This window comes from Elephantulus edwardii, unplaced genomic scaffold, assembly GCF_000299155.1.
Source record: "Elephantulus edwardii isolate Elephantulus edwardi_28Jun2011 unplaced genomic scaffold, EleEdw1.0 scaffold00003, whole genome shotgun sequence".
In the NCBI taxonomy this organism is placed as follows: domain Eukaryota; kingdom Metazoa; phylum Chordata; class Mammalia; order Macroscelidea; family Macroscelididae; genus Elephantulus; species Elephantulus edwardii.
In genome coordinates this window covers 35,114,850-35,134,302 of record NW_006399753.1, presented here as the reverse complement: position 1 = coordinate 35,134,302, position 19,453 = coordinate 35,114,850, and the positions used below count along the sequence as shown (strand labels likewise).

Sequence of the window (19,453 nt, the reverse complement as noted above, 5' to 3'; positions counted from 1 at the left end):
CACTGCTGGCCATGTTTGAACCATCAAACTTTACATTAGTAGCTTATCACAAATGCTTGCAACATCTATTATTACTAATCCTCATTTACCACTGAATTAGTTCCAACTAATAACTGACCCTCGATTAGGTTTCCAAGGCTGGAGGGTTCGCAGTGCAACTCACCAGACACTAACTACACCACCAGCACTCTCTGCTTTCACCTCCTAGGGATCATTATAAAGCTAAATGCTATTTATATTTTCATGCCAAAATTACTTTTCTTTTCTGAACGCTGTTATTCTTATTTCCAGATTTTGCCCAGTCATGCATGCGATACCTGCTGACACGTTCTGCTTAGAGGCTTATGTGAGGCAGAGAGCTCTGAAGGGTTTCCACCTCCATACACATGGATGTGTCTCATGAGATCCACCTCCAGGGGAAGTTCTCTAGGAAATATGTATCTGTAAGCAGTTCTGAACTGTTATCGCCTTTACTCAAAAATTCCACAAAGCCTTGTCCAACTCTTAACTTACATGTGGTCAAATACAGGGCCAGCTGTCTGCATTATGGCGATAACTTAGCCATTTGTTTATTTGCATCTGTACCGTTTCCAGGTCATATTAAACACACTGCATGACTCTGGATGCTGAGGAATGGGGTACTCATGTGAGAAGACTATACAAAGGTGGTTTTCAGCTGAGGGTGAGGTGAAGGATTCAACCAAGGGAAGCATCTCAGTCCTCTCCCTCAAGGAATCTACTTCTGAACATAATGTGCTGCCATGCAAGATTTCATATTGTGGGAAAAAAACAGGAGAAAGTGCAACTGAAGACGATGACCCCCTGTCCACTGTCATCTCTCTCCTGATGTGAAACTGATGTTTAAGATTAACTCTTTTTTCCTCTTGTCTGCAAAATCATTTTTCTTCCTAAAAAAATAAAAATTATTTTCTTGGTTCCCTGCTTCTCCCTATTAACTTATAAATATGCTATGGGGGACTTTTTTTGGCCACTAAGTGTATGCATTTCAGTCTATGATTTGATGCTACTTAAAATATCTGAGTATCACGCTACAGAAAGCCCTGCTCTATTCACTGTCCCAGGGCAATGCTGCCTTTATGTGCCATGCTGATTAAACACAGGCTTAGATATTTGCCACAGTAACTCCTTTTAGTTTGGGTACTTTGAAGAAATACAATGAACCACTTCAATTCTAGATTAAAGCAAATGGCTGGCTTCTAGGGATAGGCCCAGCCATAGCACTCACTTATGTTCTCTGCCTTTTTCAGATTGTACTTAAGCCACTGCCGTCACTACTGCTTAAAAAAAGGGGGTCTAATTAATGAGGAGATTTGCCTTCTCTGCCTATTCCTGTCAACCTTATTTCAATTCAAGGCGTTAGTAGTTAGACTCAAAGTCAGCTGATGCTGTTCTTTCCTGTTCCTAGAAATCACATGCCTATTGTTAAGATGCTGGATCATTAAAGTCAGGACTAGAGAGCATCAGTGGTGCCTGCAGATGCCTGGTCTTCCAGTTCACAGTGCTGGATGAGCTCATCCTAATTACACAGAAAACTGAAGGTCAATGCATCAAATTAAAGCAGCAGCCTATTTCAAAGGGGCTTCTGACCTCCACTCCCTATTACAATGTGGTCAGTGAAAATGGCGCTCTCCTCCCCAATGCCAATATTATCAACAAGCATTCAGCAAAGCACAACTGGGAGTATTGAAACATGTAATTAAGAACTGCTTAAAGCTACTCTATTCTAATTAATAGAGCCAATTTGCACAATACGTAATCTTTTCAGTTCTTTGGTACAGTCCAATGGTCTTCAGTGAGCAGCTCTAATCTCCTCAGGCTCAGGGAAAACACCGTATTTTTCAACCCTCCTTTTAAAAGCAGGGGCTAAATGCCACCAGTACTTTGCATGTTAACTCCACCAGTGTCAAGTCTGGGATTCTGGCAAACGGTTAGCTGCTGTTGATTTTACAGCTGAAACCCTACCAGGGAAAACTGTAACCAATATGACAGCACAGTGCAAGACAGAAACCGGGTGACTTAAGATTTGGTCTCTAAGAAAAATGATGTGGTTTTGAAACCAAAAATCAGGCTTCATATTTTACAATTACCTTAAAGCCATGAAGTAGAAATAATTGGCCAAGATAACATACCTTTGCATTTGTTTGTTGTCTTATCCAAAATTGCCTTTGTAGAAACTATTTTTCCATACCTAAAAAAAATTGAAGAAGAAAAGGAGTTATAATTATGGAACCCATAAGGATCCCATATCAAAGTTCAGAGAACACACAAACTTTCCAAGTATCTACAAACTTGAAAGTACAAAATGTTCCTTACTAGAAGACATGAAATGAAGATCTAACTGCAAAACTAAGTTTTGTTTTTAATTTTTTTTTTTTTTTAAAAAGTGCTCGTGGAAACAGGTTAAGAAGCTGCACTGCAATCCCAAAGGTAGGCAGTTCTTATCTACCAGCTGCTCCATGAAGATGAATGGGAAATCTCCCATGTGATTAAACAGCCTCTGAAAGCCCATTGGAGGATCAGCTATGGGTAAGTTCTGACTTAACAGTATACAACACCTACTGGAACGTATGTATCAAAGTTTACTATTTAAAGAACACAGTACTTACCAGAAAATTCTGGGGAAAAAAACCTAATAAAATGTGAGGCTACACAACTATTAAAGGAAATTAAGAAAACAGTCCTTCAGAAAGCTGGCTACATTATATCTAATTTTTGTTCTGAAGATAGAACTTCATAACTGGATTATCCTAGATGGATATGCACGTGTAGGAGTAAGTGGGCACATTCAAGTATTTTAATACACATAATGGGAATATTTAGAACAAGTCATTTCTACGAAATATTTTTATGACTCGATGGTCTGTTCCACATCAGCACCCGACCTAGTTTTCACTAAGCAAAGAATCTCCAATAATTCTTTCCACAGATGTAGTCAATCTGATTCCTAGGCAGACCATCAGGTGAGGTCCCTGCATATAGTTGTCATTTATGTTTATTATAAAAGATATCTGCAGTGAATAAATAACTGACTGTACAAAAAAAATACCATTTCCATCTATATTTCACTAGTAATAATGATGACATTGTGCTTTTTTTACACTTAAACACCTGCAAGAAATGAGCACTCTTGGTGCTTCCTCAAAAAGCTGAACAAAGAAATTCCAAATGACCCAGCTATTCTACTGTTTGGAATATACCCCGAGAGAATGAGAACTGAAGCCCAAATGGAGATTTGTACACCAATGTTCATAGCAGCATTATTCCCATCACAAGAACATGGAAACAACCCTATTATCCAATGACAATCGAATGGATCAAGAAATTATAGTACATTCACAGGATGTAATACTACGCAGCATGCAGGAGTAATGATTTTGTAAATTACTACCCAACTTGAGAGGCACTGGAGAGCATTATGCTTAGTTAACCAACTCAGTCCCATAAGGGCAAATATTGTGTAAGACCATTACTGTAGAACGAGTATAAAGATCTGGGGTGAGTGGAGCAGAGTGGGTGAGGATGGGGGTTGGGGTGGTAAATCATAGGTTCACACAATTTCATGGGGGGGGTGTGAAGAAATGGGAAAGATGCAGTGGGAAAAACAATGTATATGAACCAGTATGATTAAAACAAAACAAAACAAAACCCAAACAACAAAAAAACCCCAACATACACACAATATAAAACTACCAAGGAAAAAAAGAGGCAATCAAAAACACAAAACAATAAACAAGGGATTAATGAATAATTTTGAGAGTTTGAATCAGAAACGTGTTTCAATTTCTTAATATGTAGAAGTTGGATTAAGAAGAAAAAAACAGGTCATTAAAATGGAATACAACTGAAAATAGTGCAGTCTAAACCTGTGTACTAAACCCTTATCTTTTCATACTAACCGTACAGATGACGACAATGACAGGATGGGACTGGGACAGTTATCTATGTTATGGCTGTTATTATATGCCAGGTCAAGTTCAAGTCAGTACCGAATTGGCCAAGTCAGAACCAACCCACAGCTGACTCTTCAGTGAGTTTTCAGAGGCAGCAAATCACATGGGAGGTTACTGCTCATCTTCCTCCCATGAGCCTCTGGTCGTTTCAAACTGTGAGCCTTTGCGGTGGCAGCACATTCCTTAGCACTAAACCACCAGAGTGGTTAAACCCTGCTATGATCTAGACTTGAGATTCTTCCTGAAAAAAATCTTTTATTTTCCTAACAGCTGAAGACTTGTGCCTAGATGATGAACGCTGCAACAGAACAGATGAGGGAAAGAACTGTTGAAAAGGAATATATATGTATTATATGGATGACATTACATGCATGACAACAACCTGCAACAAGAGGTTCCTTGAAAAGAAGACTGGGGGAGAGAGGAAAGAAAATGTGCAACAATGAATGCATTTTTTAAAAAAGAAAAATTGAACACTTGGAGAAATGTGTATAACATGTAATTTGAGATTCAAGTTTCTTCATTTATACAATTCCAAATTTCTGTTTCCCTATATGGAGATTTTAAGTCATCTGAGTGGCACAACTGGTCTGTGCTTCAATCCCTTATTACCTTCATGTCAAAACTGACCTACAGCTGACCCTCCACTGGGTTTTGTAAACTGTTAAGTGACACATGAAAAGACTGTTCACTTTTCTCCTACTGAGTCACAGGGGAATTCAAACTGACAGAAGCACAACCTTTAGACTGGTAGCGCCACTCCCTGGGGACCAGGCCGCCACAGCTTTGCAAGTGCTGTAATACTGACCTAAAGGTTGGGAGCTCCCATCCACTCTGCAGCCCACGGAGAAAAAATGTTCTGAGAATTTGCTGCTTTGGTTAAGATCACATGCAAGAAAACCCCTTGGAGCAATTCTGCTTTGTAACACATGGGGTCACTCTAAGTCAGAATTCATTTGACAGAACAAGCTTGTTTGCTTTTGGTTTTATACACATATATAAAAATTTGTACATTTTTCACTAATAATTTTGGCACAATTGATACTTAAAACAAAAAACCTTATTATTATAGAAAATTAAAGAGTACCTGTAGATTTTAAATAATTTTGAATATTATTATTTCTATTTTAATGTGTGAAAAAAATCTGAAATACCTTTGTTTAGAAGCATCAGCCACCACTCTCTTTCAGTTCACTTTCCCCAAGTCCACTCTGTATAATCATGTAATCAAACAATTACTACCCAGGCATGAAAGTAAAGATAATTTAAGGTTCAAATGACGATTATGTCCAAGAGGCATAAAGTGGCACAAACACCTCCAATTCCCTGTAGAGACTGGGAGTTATTTATAACAACATTAAATAATGTTTTAAATCCACCTATCACGGGAGAAAAAAAGATTTCCTCTTCAACCATTTATCTGCCTAGTTTGTAGAGTTCATTCAAGTTTCAGATGAAAAGTACTCTACATGGAATCCCTAACACCTTTTCAAAACTGTTAAGACAGTAACCTATTTAAGATAAAGATAGTGAGAGTCATGGAGATGAACAAATTTTAAGGTGAGGGTGTCCAGGATTAAATCAAGCAGTTAATTAGTAATGTGCTTGGAGTCAGACCTAACTCATAGCTGATGCTGCAGAGGGTTTTCAGAGGCAGTAAACTGCATAGGAGGAGACTATCTTTCTCCCACAGGGAAGCTGTTGGATCCAAACTGCCTGCCTTTGGGTTGGCAGTTAGTGAGTAACTCCTTATCAACTGGGTCACCAGAGCTGTCTAAACCAAACAGAAGAAAATGATTTTAATAGGCAGTAATAATTTGGCTTTCTCCCCCTCTGGTTCTGCTGTCACCATTTAACATTGGATGGAGTTCAGGAAGAGATAGAGAGAGGTAGATGTGAGAAACGGCCAGGAGGAAAGGCTGCTGGCAGCACTGACAATCCACGCCACACCCTCTCCCTACTTTCCCTCCTCATGAATCTCTGTTCCATTAGTCTCTACTTCTCACTTCCTGTGGGCAAAAAGAGGCCCCTCTGTGTTTCTGGGGTCCTGTTCTCCGCCTGGGTGGGTTATCATCCCACACTGCTCAGCACCCCTTCTGACTTCTTTCTGCCCAGTCAACACTCCTCTTCTGAGAAGTGCACTTTTATCAAGTTTAATAATTGGCCCTCTGCCTGTCCTTTTCTCAGGAAATTCAGTCAATGCTACAGTTCTAATGAATGCGTCTTTGCTAATGATGCCCATTTCTCCTTCTTGTTTTATTTAACCCCACAAAGCTTCAGGTTTTGTCTTTCTATTTTAACATCTCAGCATTTAAACAGATACTTAAATAATAACATCCTATACTATTTTCTAAATTACATCCTCATAAGCATCTCAAGACATCCTCATCACCTCTCCATGTCTCTTGATACTTAATGGCATTGCCATTCCCCCAGTTGGCTATCAAACACAGGTCACTGGGACCTCCTCAACTCAGTCATTTCTGATCCTGGTTAGTCAATTAATTCCTCTAAGTTTTGCCTTTGGTTTGTTTGTATCTTCCCTTGATTGTCTCTATACTTACACAAGTCCCTACACTTGTAACAAATTTTCCCTGCTCCAAGCTTCTGGTCTGTCCAATCCTGTTTTGCCAGTAAAATTTTTACATAGTCTCAGTTATGAAGGACTAACCTTGCAACCATCCACCTCTGGTTTTATACATCTGATCATTAGTCATATATGTTGTATACAATTGTTATACTATAAACTTTGTTGATGCTGTTACTTTCAGATGTTTACTTTTGGGTTTACTGTTGAAAACATTGCCACATAGATTTTAGTCTTCTAAACTAAGTAAAAGCTTCAGTTGCTTTCAAACAATCCAACCAGATAGTTCAGAAGACAATGAGATGTTATTACAGAACACACGCAGAAACAAGAAAAGGGCCATGTAGACAACTCTCACTAATTTCTTTAGTAGTTACATTATCCTCATTTCTAGAGAATATGCAGAACCTTCCACAAGAGGTGCAATTACTGCAATTGACAAAATATCAATCTTGTCCTAATGTTTCTGTAATTTGTGTATTATATATATATGCATTTATATATGTGTATGCATCAAACCACTGTATACTTATCTTATATGTAATGCTTCCAATTGTTTCTACCTCCAAGTCAAAACTCAGAATTATATGAATACTGATTAATAAATGGTGGTAATAATAAAAAGTGGGTTTTTGTTGTGTTTTTCTAAAAGAGGTATTCTACTCATCAGAACCAGCTTAAAATGAAGTTATTGGGATACCTGAAACATTCCTTTCCTGTCTCTCCACAATCACATGCTACCATGGTTGAAAGTCTTACCCAGACATTATTTTTACCACTGAAAACATCCCTAATCTCCCCAAATATCTATTTTTGAAAAGAAATGGTAACACATTCATTGACTTCCTACTAATATTCTTGGTTCTGTGCCAAGCATTCTGCATGTCTGGCCTTTTTAGCTTTATCTCGGGAGTCTTACAAGGTTAAGTACTGTTAGTCCCATTTTTGCAAGTGGGAAAACCAAAACTTACAAAAGTTTTGAGCCAGAGAATGTGCTTAAAAATGTTTAAAGCTCAAGAATAAACAGTTTTGTTTTCACTGTCATTTATCTATGAATTTTGAGGAACAATGATCAGTATACTGAGGGGAGGGTAATAAAATGGAAGGTCTATTCTGCTGACCTTCAGTTTGGGGACTGCATTATTTTCCAAGTCTAAAAAGTGTTTTTTGTTTTTTTTTTAAAGATAATAAAAAAAAACATGGTTTGGGGGAAAGAAAAGGAAAGGGCAGAAGATGAGGTATTTCTGGAAGTTATCAGTTTTACTTTCTATTGTGTTTGTATTTTCCTTCATAATTTGTCTTTTAAGACTGAAAGACCATGATTTCCCAGAAAAGTCAGAAGCAGCTTTCCTACCGTCACTGTAGTTAAAACATTCTGGCCAAAAGAACAAGTCAGTCCTTCCTGGAGGAAGAGTAGCCAGTGTCCTACACTTGCCTTAGAGGAGAGGCTGGTGTGTCTGTCTCTAAGAATTTGGGCATGTTGTCAGGAGAGACCAGTCACTGGGAAAAAGACTACACGCTGGAAAGGGTGGAGAGACAGAAATGAGCAAGACCCCCAACAAGATGAATTACTAACACAGAGACTGTAACAAAGGGTTCAAGTATGGCAGAAATCACAGGATGGCGCAGGCCACAGCAAGGTTCAGATCTTTTGGGAGTAGTTGATTTGATGGCACCTTATAGTTAAAAAATACAAAGTAGGTAAGACAGTTGGCTGGGACAAAAACATCTGGCAATACCATCTATTAAGAGTCTCATAAAAGAAGTTTACAGAGTCCTACAAGGCCTCCACAGAAAAAGACTGATAACCCAAACACAAAATGAGCAAAAGACATGGACTTTTCACAGAGGAAGGGTTGGCCAACAGACACATGAAAAAATGCTCAAAGTCACTGGCAGTAAGAGATACAAATCAAATCCACAAGGAGGTACCATCCTCACCCCATAACAGTGGCAGCAAACAATAAATGTTGCAGAGGATGTGGAGAGATTGACTGGAATTCTCATATACTGTTGGTGAGAGTGTAAAGAGTACAACCACTCTGGACGACAGTTTGACATTTCTTTAAAAAGCTAAACACAGAAACTACCTATGACCCAGATATTCCACTACTAGGAAAATACCCTAAGGAAATTAGAACTGAGACACAAGTGGAGATTTGCACACCAGTGTTCACAGCAGTGGTATTTAAAATCACAAGAATACAGAAACAGCCCAAATCTCCAACCACAATAGAATGGATTGAGAAACTGTGGTACATTCCCAGGATAGAATACTATGCAGCACTCAAAAGCTATGATTTTGAAAAATAATACATAACATTATGCTAAGTGAACCCAGTCTCAGAAAGTCAAGTACTGCATAAGACCATTACCATAAAAACAGATGGATAACTAGTAAAACCTGTATGGATTGGGGAGAAGGGAGAAGGGAGAGGATGGGCCAAGGAGAAATCTCAGTATCACACAATTTGGTGGGTGGAGAGAGGGGGGTAAAGAAAATGGGAAGGATCTGGCAGGGAACTGAAAAGGCAGGGTAATGGTGGGTGTAGTTTAATGATGATTAATTATAAAACAGTGTATGGAAATGACTGTATGAAAGACAATGTGGATAAAGGAAAGTATGAAACACAGTGCATACAAATTTTGTATGCAAACCAATATAATTTTTTTTAAACAAAGTTGCTTTCTGGTGTTATCTGAAGGGTGTCAAAAGCTTCTTGTGCCCCCTGTCTTTTGGAGCTGCCTCTCAGTTACACCACTCATGGCACAAGAAATTCCCATTAAAATGTAAACCTTTATAAAAAAAAGTAAACTCTTTAAATATAAGTTCAAATACTTCAATCTTTTTAGGCTTCAGCTAACTTTGCATCTCAGTAGGTACACTGTGGGGATGGGGAAGAGAAAAAGTCAGTTCTGAACATGTGGAAAAACACTAGGAAAGATTCCTATCTAGAATATGTGACCCCTAAATTCACTGCCATTGAGTCAGCTTCAGTTCACAGTGCGTCATCTGGATTTTCATGGCTGCAAAGAAATCATTTTTCTCTTTTAGAACAGCTGGTAGATTTGAACTGCTGGAGACACATGGCCATGGGGTTAGCAGAACAACACACTACGGAGAGTGGTCAATTAGGTGATACCTCAAGGAGAGGAAAGGAGGTGTAGCATTCACAGCAGGTGGGGGGATCGGATTGTCCTCTACTGTTTTGCTCACCATACGATTTAAAATAATGTGGGACTGGGGGAGGGTAGTATATGTGAAGCAATTACAGAGAATTAAAATTTAGCCCTTGTCTATTGAAGCTCTTCACTGCTTACCGGAATAGCAGATTATCTCAGTAAAAATTCACAAAGCAATCAGATTTCCACGTTGCCTTGTTGCTACTTGCAGCTTAATTTGGTTTTTTGTTTGTTGGTATCATCATTAAGAAACAGGATCACATGATGTACTGGGAGAAACACGCCTGCTGCCTGGAAGGTTTTACAGTCAGAGAACACAAAGGATGTGCACGCCCAGGAAAACAAGCCAGAGAAGCTTACGGAAAAAATGTGAATGTGAAGAATCTGAGGGTTTTATCGAGCTTCAAAGCAAAAATGTTCAGACTCCGAGCTACCCAGAAAATAATATTCTTTGCTAAGAGCAGATAATCCACTCCAGAGGAAGCTTTGACAGTAAAAGGATAAAGAGTAATTAAAAGATGTGATTACAGAAGAATTAGAATTTCAAAGGACGATGATAACACATAAAAGCTCACATTTAAACCTACTGGCCCAAGTGAACCTGGCTGATAGAAACCGTTATGTTACCTCCATCAACTCTTTTGATGAGCCTCTCTGGAATCTTTCATATGTTTCTGTCATAGCTTTATTCATTTCTCTTTACATCTCTTCTTTGACTTGTAATATAAAATCTGAGTATATTTTCACTTGCATATCGTAAACAAATTTTCTTTTTCTTCTCCTATTTATCTCACAGATTCTGGCCATTCCTTGGAAAGGGACATCATGCTTGAAAAGGTAGAGTCAGCAAAAGACGACGACCCTCAAGGAGATGGGATAACACAGTGACTGCAGCACTGGTGTCAAGCATGTTAGAGATAAGAAGAGCACAGGGCAGGGCAGGGGTCAGACTCAATGGCACTTAACAATAATAACAACAACACTGCGTCATCAGTAGGTGTTAGGTGCCACTGAGCTAAGATTTGTAAAAACCCTATGAACAACACAGCCGAATCTTGCCCAGCCATCCTCATGATCTGTGAGAAGTCCGAGCCCACTGTTAACACTGTGTCAATTCATCTTATGAAGGGGTCTTTCTCTAACTCTCTTACTTTCCTCCTTTTGCAGCCTAAAGATCTTTTTCCAAGAACTGTTCCTTTCTGACAGCATACCCAAAGTATGTGAGAGAACATTCCACCACACCTGCCTTTAAGGAGTAGCCTGGCTGCACTTTCTCCAAGTTTCTCTTAAATTCTACCTTCTGCTAATTTATGTTCAATGTAAAAGAAGAATGAATATACTGTTAGTAAGACTCAGAAATGTAGGTTGAAATTTTTTTCAAGAACCTAACATCCAGGATATTGAAAGTATCACAAAGTGGTCAAATACCTTTTTAAAGTTTTAGTCAATATGCATGTACACACACACAGGAAAAAGCAATTGTGAGCACACACACACTCATATGCAAGGGAGCTTGAAGCATGTGAACGGGTCCCTTTGTAAGGCAAGGGTCTCTAACCATGACTACCACCGCCAACAATGGATGGTAATGGTTGATAAGTTATTTTAATGCTTTTAATATTGGTCATTCCAGCTGTAATTTCATTTACTTCACCTAGTGGTGATTTGTAGTGTCTGTGGTAAGTTTTGGGATTTCTTTGAACATTATTAAACCTGAAAAGGCAAAGAGTATACTGAAAACATTAATAAGAAAAAGTGTACTCTTACGGCCTAAGGAAAAAGAAAATCTTTTCCAAGATTGACACAGGACCAAAATCACTCATGCAAATGGAATGATTGTTTTTATTTTCAAAGTTAAGGTGCCTCTGAAGAACAAAGATTCCCATATACTGTAAGAAATGTTGGGTCTGCAAATTCTAACAACCTGGAAGGAGGGCTGAAGGTTGTAAGTATCTAAATCAGTGTCAGGATCAGCATCAACACTGAAGTCCTCTCTGATCGACAGCTTCTTCAGGGAAGCGATAAAGTCAATACCTTACATTTGTTTTCATGGTTCTTACTACATTATCACACATTACTTCTAGGTGATGTCAGTAAATTATTTTAATCTTCACAACAACTTTTGAGTAGCTATTCATACTCTACAGAAGTTAAACCAAGGCAGAACAAGTATGGGACCTGCTCCTGGCTACACAGCTAAGTATAAAAAGTGGAAGTTGGAATTCTGCTTTGGAATTTAAAAACCGACCATGTTTACAGATGCAGAGACTTTAGTGACAGACCACAGATTTTATCCTAGGTTCCAGGCAACTATCACTTCGAATGTGCATGCTCCAAATGAGTGTGGAGATGAAGGTAGATTTTGTAACCAAATTCATCTCTCTAGGAAAAATAAGGTCCTTTGGTGTCAGAAATGGTCTGTGCCTGCTGTTAATCTAAAGGCTGAAGTTCAAACCTTCTAGTAGGTCCGAGGAAGAAAGTCCTGGCAATCTGCTTCCATAAAGATTACAGCCATGAGCATTCCAGAGAGAAAATCTATAACACTGCCCTGTGACAAACACAGGGTATTGCCATGAGTTGCAATACTGGGACCTATTACACCCATGTACAGGGGTCTGGATTAACACATTACTGTATGGTCTCTCAATTTATTTCCTTGGTGGATTTACATTTTTAAAAATTGTTCAGGAAAATGGATTTTGCTAAGATTTACTTTAGCTCTATAACCAGAGTCTGATTAAACCAATTAAAAACCAAATGTTGTTGAGAAGATGCCAAGTAGAACTGATGAGATTTTCAAAGGTTGGTTTTTCAGGAGTCAATCCCCAGGCCTCTCTCCTAAGGTGCTCTCTCTGCATGGACTCATACCTCTAACCTTCTGGTAGCAGACTGAGCGGGTTAAACATCTGTGTCGCTCAGGAACTGCTGTCAAGTAGGTACTGACCCTAGAGGAGGGAGAAGAATTGCGCCACCAGGTCCCCAAAGCTATAATCTTTAGAGAAGCAGAGTGCCGTATTCGTCTCCCACCAAGCGGCTGATGGTTTTGAACTGCCACTCCTTTGGTTAGCAGATCAAAATTAACCACTGGAGAAAGAGGTACAAAATAAAATAGAAGGAGCCACTTACTCGTGCTATTCTGAACCCCAACTAGCTTGAATATTCGGCTGGTTATGTTTTCTTTATTCACGTGGTAGATATTTGAACGGTTAGCATGTGAAGATGAGATATGAGATATGTGATATTTAAAACTAAAGCATTAACTGGTTTAGACTTTAGCTTCTTAACCTTCTAAATTTTCAATGTTTCTATAAGACATTGAAAGGAAGCTTTTGGTGGCTTACTGGGAAAAAACTGCCTACCAACCCAAAGGCACATAGTTCAAATACATCAGCTCCTCCTTGGGAGAAAGCTGGGTAATCTCCTCCTGTACAATTTACTGTCTTTGCAAACCCACTACAGGGCCAGTTACAGGTCAGTTCCACCTTAACAATACACAACAATAACAACAGAAAGATTTAATTTTTTCATTGTTCTTGTTTTGGTTCCATTCTTAAAGTTTGCTCTTGTTTTGTTTCAATTCTTACAAAGTAGTTAAATGCCTCTTCTACGGGGTGCCTCTGTAAATACATAATTCCTGGAATATAGTAGAAATGTTGTTTTTGTTATATGCCATCAAGTCGAGTAGGACCCACAGTGACCCTAACAACAACAGATCTGATCCTTGTCCTATCCTGAGTCAGCCTTACAACCTCTGACATACTAGAGCCCACTGCAGCAGTCACTGTGTCAATACACACGGTTGAGGGCCTTCCTCTTCTTCACCAACACTCTACCTTTCCAAGCACACTGTCCCCATTCAAGGAAGAGCCTCTCCTAGCAACATGCCCAAAGTATGTGAGCCAAAACTTTATCATCTTTGCCTCCAAAGACCAGAAATGAGGCTGCAACTTACGTAGTTGTGTTTGGAGTGAGTGTGAAAGTGGAGAATGCTTGGTAGAAAAGGTGACTAATTCCTGAAAGCTATACAGGGAAGATAAAGGCCTTCCAAAAAGGAGAGCTCAGATAGAGAAATCAACTCACAAATACAGCATGCCTATTTTATGCCTTTCACCCTACAGGCTTATGAAAAACACATGCCATTTTGCCATTAAAGTGGTAACGCTGAAAAAAAGGTAAGGAATTGTTAATATTAAAGGATTAAGAAAAACATAATTGCTTTTGTGTTGCTGTGGTTGCTATTAAGTGCAAGCAAGTTAACTATGACTCACAGCAACCCAAAAAACAAGAGATCAAAACCTTGCCTTATTCTGAGCCATCCTTATGAATTCCACCAGGGCCAAGTCCATTGTTAGCCACTGTGTCATTCCAAAGTCTTCTTCTCTTTCACTTATACTCTAGTCCCTCCTGACAACATGCTCAAAGTATGTGAGAAGCAAGATTCATCATCCTTAAATATAAGGAGCACCCGTTTGCAATTCCTCCAAGACAGATTTGTCTGTTCTTTTGGCAGCCCATAGGGTATTCAATACTACTCCCCTCTAACACAATTCAAAGGCATCAATAATTGTTCAGTCTTCCTTATTCACTGCTCAACTTTCAAATGCATAGGAATTATTTTAAAAGACCTTGGTAATTCAACACATAGGAAGCAACTGAAAAGACCATGACTTCCATCACACACATCTTAGTCTTTAAGCTGACACATTCCCACAAACAGACGCTGCCCTGGATGCACTCACTAAGCTGTGCTAAGAAATCGGGAGGACAACCACCTGGCCAACTGACTGGAAGAGATCTTTATTTGTTCCCATACCAAAAAGAGGTGATCCAAAAGAGTGTGGAAATCACTGAATAATGTCATTAATATCACATGCAAGATTCTGCTGAAAATTATCCAGAAACGACTGGAACAGTACACCAACAGAGAACTGCCAGATGTGCAGGCTGGGTTTGGAAGAGGCCATGGTACTAGGGATATTATAGCTAATGTCAGATGGATTTGGGCTGAAAGCAGAGAGTACCAGAGAAATGTCTGTATAGTCCATTTAACTAAGTTAGTTTAACTCACATTGCTCTTTCGACTTTGAAGAGGTTCTTAACAGCAGATTTCCCTAAATTAAGGCCATAAGTGGAAGCAGCACATCAAATTGAGCAGGGGCTTTGGGGGTAAGCTTAAATGTGGTAGAATGAAGAGGAAACAGAAGAGTACATACAGTGCAAGCCTGTGTGAGGACTAACAAGACATCAAACCCAAAAAAGGGCCTTGAGCTCTCGAAAGCAAGGGAACAGAATTCAGCAAGTGGTATTACAAGTACACACACACACACACACAAATTATGGGAGCAACATTTCAGTAAAATTAAAGAAAATCTTACACTCCGGATTAGCATAGAGTGAGGATGCTTTTTCAGCCATTCCTTTTTTGTGCTCTTAGGACCCAAGCATTACCAGTCATGTTGGGGACATTAAAGAGGAGGGTGGAGAGCACTGGGGAAGAATGGAGAAGAGGCCCCGAAGGGCAGAAGTGATTTAAGACAAAGGGCTTCTTTGAACTGGGCTTGAATGATTAACTAGACACTGGAGAAAAACATTCCATGGTATGAACTATGGAAAGCCACTGCTTAACCGCTTTGTTAATTTGGTGAACACAGAAAAGGAAGCTAGGTGGTTCACACTTTCTAGACCATCTCAAAAAGAAGAGTTCCAAAGAGCATGCAAATTACAGACAAGTCAGCAGAAGTTCATACACATAAGTAGATGAAAATAAATTACAGAAGCTTCAGGGGAAAACATCACAGGTTTTAAGAGAAAATATATACATGCTGATAAAATGAAATTTTTCAGAATCTTAAATTTTAAGAAACCAAAATCTTTTGCAAGTGCAAATGAATCATGAAGTTTATACCCTGAATTTGGTACTCCAAACCTTTCTCATTAAATTTAGAATCATTCTTACTAATCTGCCCTTTCAATATTTCTGGATGAAACTGGCTAATCTATTATGAATGCTGGATAATAACAATTGATGCTATTTATTGCACGCATGGCTTGAACGAAATAATTCATAAAGAATGAACATTAAAATGGTCTCATTTTTTTTAAAAAAAAAGCAAAGGTGCATTTTCCCTCTATGATATGGAAAACTTATAACCTCTCTTCTAAATAAAAAGCACACACGCATCTGATTTATTACACAAATTTGCTATTGTAATTTAGTATCAAGTCCATTATGCTCTGCAATCAAAGTAAAGCAGCTTTACACTATTTTATGGTCTTTTAAGAGCACATAGCACACACAGGGTCATTTACATTATCTTATGACAATATTTTTCCACAAGTCATTGTACTGCCGCACTTAGGGATGCAGACACAGATGGCCAGATCCAAACTAATGCTCCTAAGAATTAATTTGTCAGAGGAAAATAATGAATGCTAAAAATGGAACTCAGAATTTTGCAAGTAAAATGTAGATACCCAATCATAAAACTGAATCCCTAAAAGTCACCAATACTGAGTAATGTCTAAATTTTAAAACAAAGGCAATTTATTTAATTATACAAAGTGCTCTTCTCTTTCTGAATTGGATTTATGAAGTGACAAAGATTAAAGTATTTTTCAATTCTCTTCCCTCTTCATCAAAAGCTGTATTTCGTTTTTTATAATCTTTCTTCATGCTTACATTGTAACTCCTCTAAAAAACAATATTCTAGTGAAAGAAGACGGATGGTTTGGAAGCAAATCCTGGTGAATTAATTGTCTGGCCTCAATACTCTCATCTGTAAAGGAAGTGCAGTAACTTCTTCACAAGACTGTTAAAAGGATTCAGGGGCTATTGGTACAGTATTTGGCCCATTACAGGTTTTCAATTATAAATAAATATTCTTTTTCTGCCCTATAAATAACTTCTTTCAAGATGACTATGGCACATGACCCTCCATCCTGTTTCAGAGGCTATATCTTTCCAGGAAGAGACTGTCCATCTTTTCCCCAAAGAGTGGTTGCTGCATTTGAACTGTCAAGCTTTCAGTTAACAGCCTAACACACTACGCTAGCAGGACTCCAACAGCAAACAGGAGTTGTTGGGTCAGCTATGATTCATAGCAATCTTAGATACAGCAGAATAAAATACTGCCCAATCCTGTGCCAGCCTCTCAATCTCTGTTATGCTTAAAACTATTATTGTAGCTATTGCATCAATGTACTGTGTGGAATATCTTCCTTCTTTTGACTGATCTTTTGCTTTCCAGGTATTACATCTTTCTCAAGGAAATGAATGACCCCTCCTGAAGACATACTTGAATTATATGCAATCAACTCTTAACATTTTTGCTTCTAAGAAATATTACAGCTTCACTTCTTCCAAGAAGCATTTCTTTGTTCTTTTGGTATTCAATATTCTTGACAACACCATACAAATTAAAGACGTCAATCCTTCTTTCGATCTTCAATTCTTCGATTCATTGCCTGACTTTCACATGCGTAAGAAGCAAATGAAAATACTCTAGCTTGAGTCAGACACAAGCTACTCTTTTTTTCCCCTCCTCCATTTTTTATTAATTTTAATGAACATTTAGAGAGATTTTGGATTTCCATTCATTCACTGTTATACTTTTCTCCCTGCCACCCCCCCAGTTCGCTCTTCTCTTTGAAAAGTAGAAGAAACATTCCTTCATTGTTATACAATCCCCCCACAACCTACTCTTTAAAGTGATGTCCTGTGGTTGTCTTTAGGCCTTTAGAGAGGTCTCCGGCAGCAGATTTTCCCACTGTAATTTGTCACTTGATTTCCATGGATGTTCACTGTAAAATAAAATCTTTGACAACTTCAACTTTTTCTTCATCTATTATAATGTTCTTTTTTGGTTCAGACATGAAGTGTTGGACTGCTAACTTAAAGAAATGTTAACAGTATGAACCAGAAACCACTTTACCAGAGAAAAGATGAGGCTGTCTCCCCCCATTAAGATTTATAGTGAACCCTAAAAAGAGTCTCTATGAATCAGAATCAACTCACCAGCAACTAAGGATACCTCTAATTATTAAGCTGCACTACTCACTCACTATCAGTGGGAATCTATATTGCAAAGTGATGACAAAAGAGAAATCGTATCACTTTTATTGTTTGTTTTAGTGCAGTTTTTGCACATAATAAAAAGAATGGACAAACTATAAGTGAGCAATTACAAGTTCTCCTCTTAAAGTGTTGTGGTGTTCCATCAAGTTGCAAATGATTCATAGCTGACCCTCCAGTGAGTTTTCAGAGGCTTTAAATCACATGAAACAGGATTACCCAGCTTTCTCCTGCATTAAAGTGTTTAAGGGTAGGCTCTGGAGCAGGTTGGCAAGGAAAGAAAGGAAGGAAATACTGCATTTTGCTTTGGAAAGTGGGCATGGCCTTGTGTGTTATCCCAATTTAGCTAAAAACACTCAGAGGAAACAAGCTAATTTAGGGGTTTAGCAAGGAATTTTGAAAACTGTAAAAGTTTGGGGGGAAATATAAAAATCTAGAGGGTCTTGTTTGGAAATATCTCTGAAGTTTTGGTCCTGTAAAAAGCAATTGAAACTGGAAATCAAACATAAAAAAAAACCTATTAAATGACTACTAGACACTATAGCATTAAACTCAACACTAAAACACTGCTTTATCCAGGAGGGAAGTAAACATGCGCGCTGAGATAAATCTGAAATGATTAAAGGAGAGTGTGCAAAATTACCTAGAAACTTCTCTTGTTTCTGACACAAGCTAAAATGCAGGTGTCTAAGGGTGATTCTTAGACTGAACATTAATGTTGGCTGGGATCCCAAGCCCAGCACCAGCGTATTGATTTCCAGATGCACTCCATCCTATTCCAAAGTAATAAAGCCTCACTGCCCTCCGACCTTGAGAAGACAGTCTGAATGACAGAATGAAAACAAAAATGGTATCTATTTTACTCACTTCAGCTCTAAGAAATCTGGGGACACGATATGTTTCACTAGTGAAAACACACATGGACTGTATAAGCTGTCTGTCAGAGCAGCAGATGTTTCTAAACTTAGATAGTTAGCTCCAAAGGTCACCTAGTGACAATGGTGACTGCTCTAAAATGGGAAAGGGTAACTAAAGCTCTCACATTGATTTCCTCACTGGTTTGCCCTGGAATAAGATTGCCCTTGAATGCTGCAGGGGGGGGAAAAAAAGTGAGCAACTTCTCTATAGTAGAGCAGTAAGGATCTGAAAAACTGGAATCTCCAACCTTAAGAAAATAAAAGAATTAAGGGCAACTAAGGGGAAGGAAATGCTGCTAATAGTACTTGTGTGTGTTCCATCGAGACAGAGCTGACCCTCCTGTGGGTTTTCACATAGGAGGTGACTGCCCATCCTTTGCACCTGGTGGACTTGAACCGAGTGTCTGAGGGATTACTGCTCAGTTTCTTGCCATTAAACTACCAGAGCTCACTAATAGTACTAGTTTACCACAATTATTACAGACCAAAGGAAGTTTGGTCTGTAAGTGCCAAGTACAACACAACTCTGTGGTCAACAAAAGTAACACTTGTTCCTTGCCATCCTTACTCTCTCTCTTGTATTAAATCCTTTGTTTGTGATTACATCTTCAACTGATCTTACTGAGGGTTCCCTCATCTTTGCTGATCCTTTACTCTTCCAAGCATGATGCCTATTTCCAGGGACTTGCCCCTCCTGATGTCATTCCCAAAGAATGTGAGATAA

The 19,453-nt window shown here is 38.7% G+C and overlaps 1 protein-coding gene across 3 annotated transcripts in view; it reads right to left on the bottom strand.

Moving 5' to 3' along the window:
* Positions 1-19,453, bottom strand: part of RBMS1 (RNA binding motif, single stranded interacting protein 1) — a 272,153-nt gene that overhangs the window by 61,174 nt on the left and 191,526 nt on the right. For all 3 annotated transcript variants that reach the window (XM_006879366.1, XM_006879367.1, XM_006879368.1), the window contains one exon: positions 2,151-2,209. In XM_006879366.1, coding sequence (XP_006879428.1) covers positions 2,151-2,209 — 59 coding nt within the window. The remainder of the gene's footprint in view (positions 1-2,150; positions 2,210-19,453) is intronic.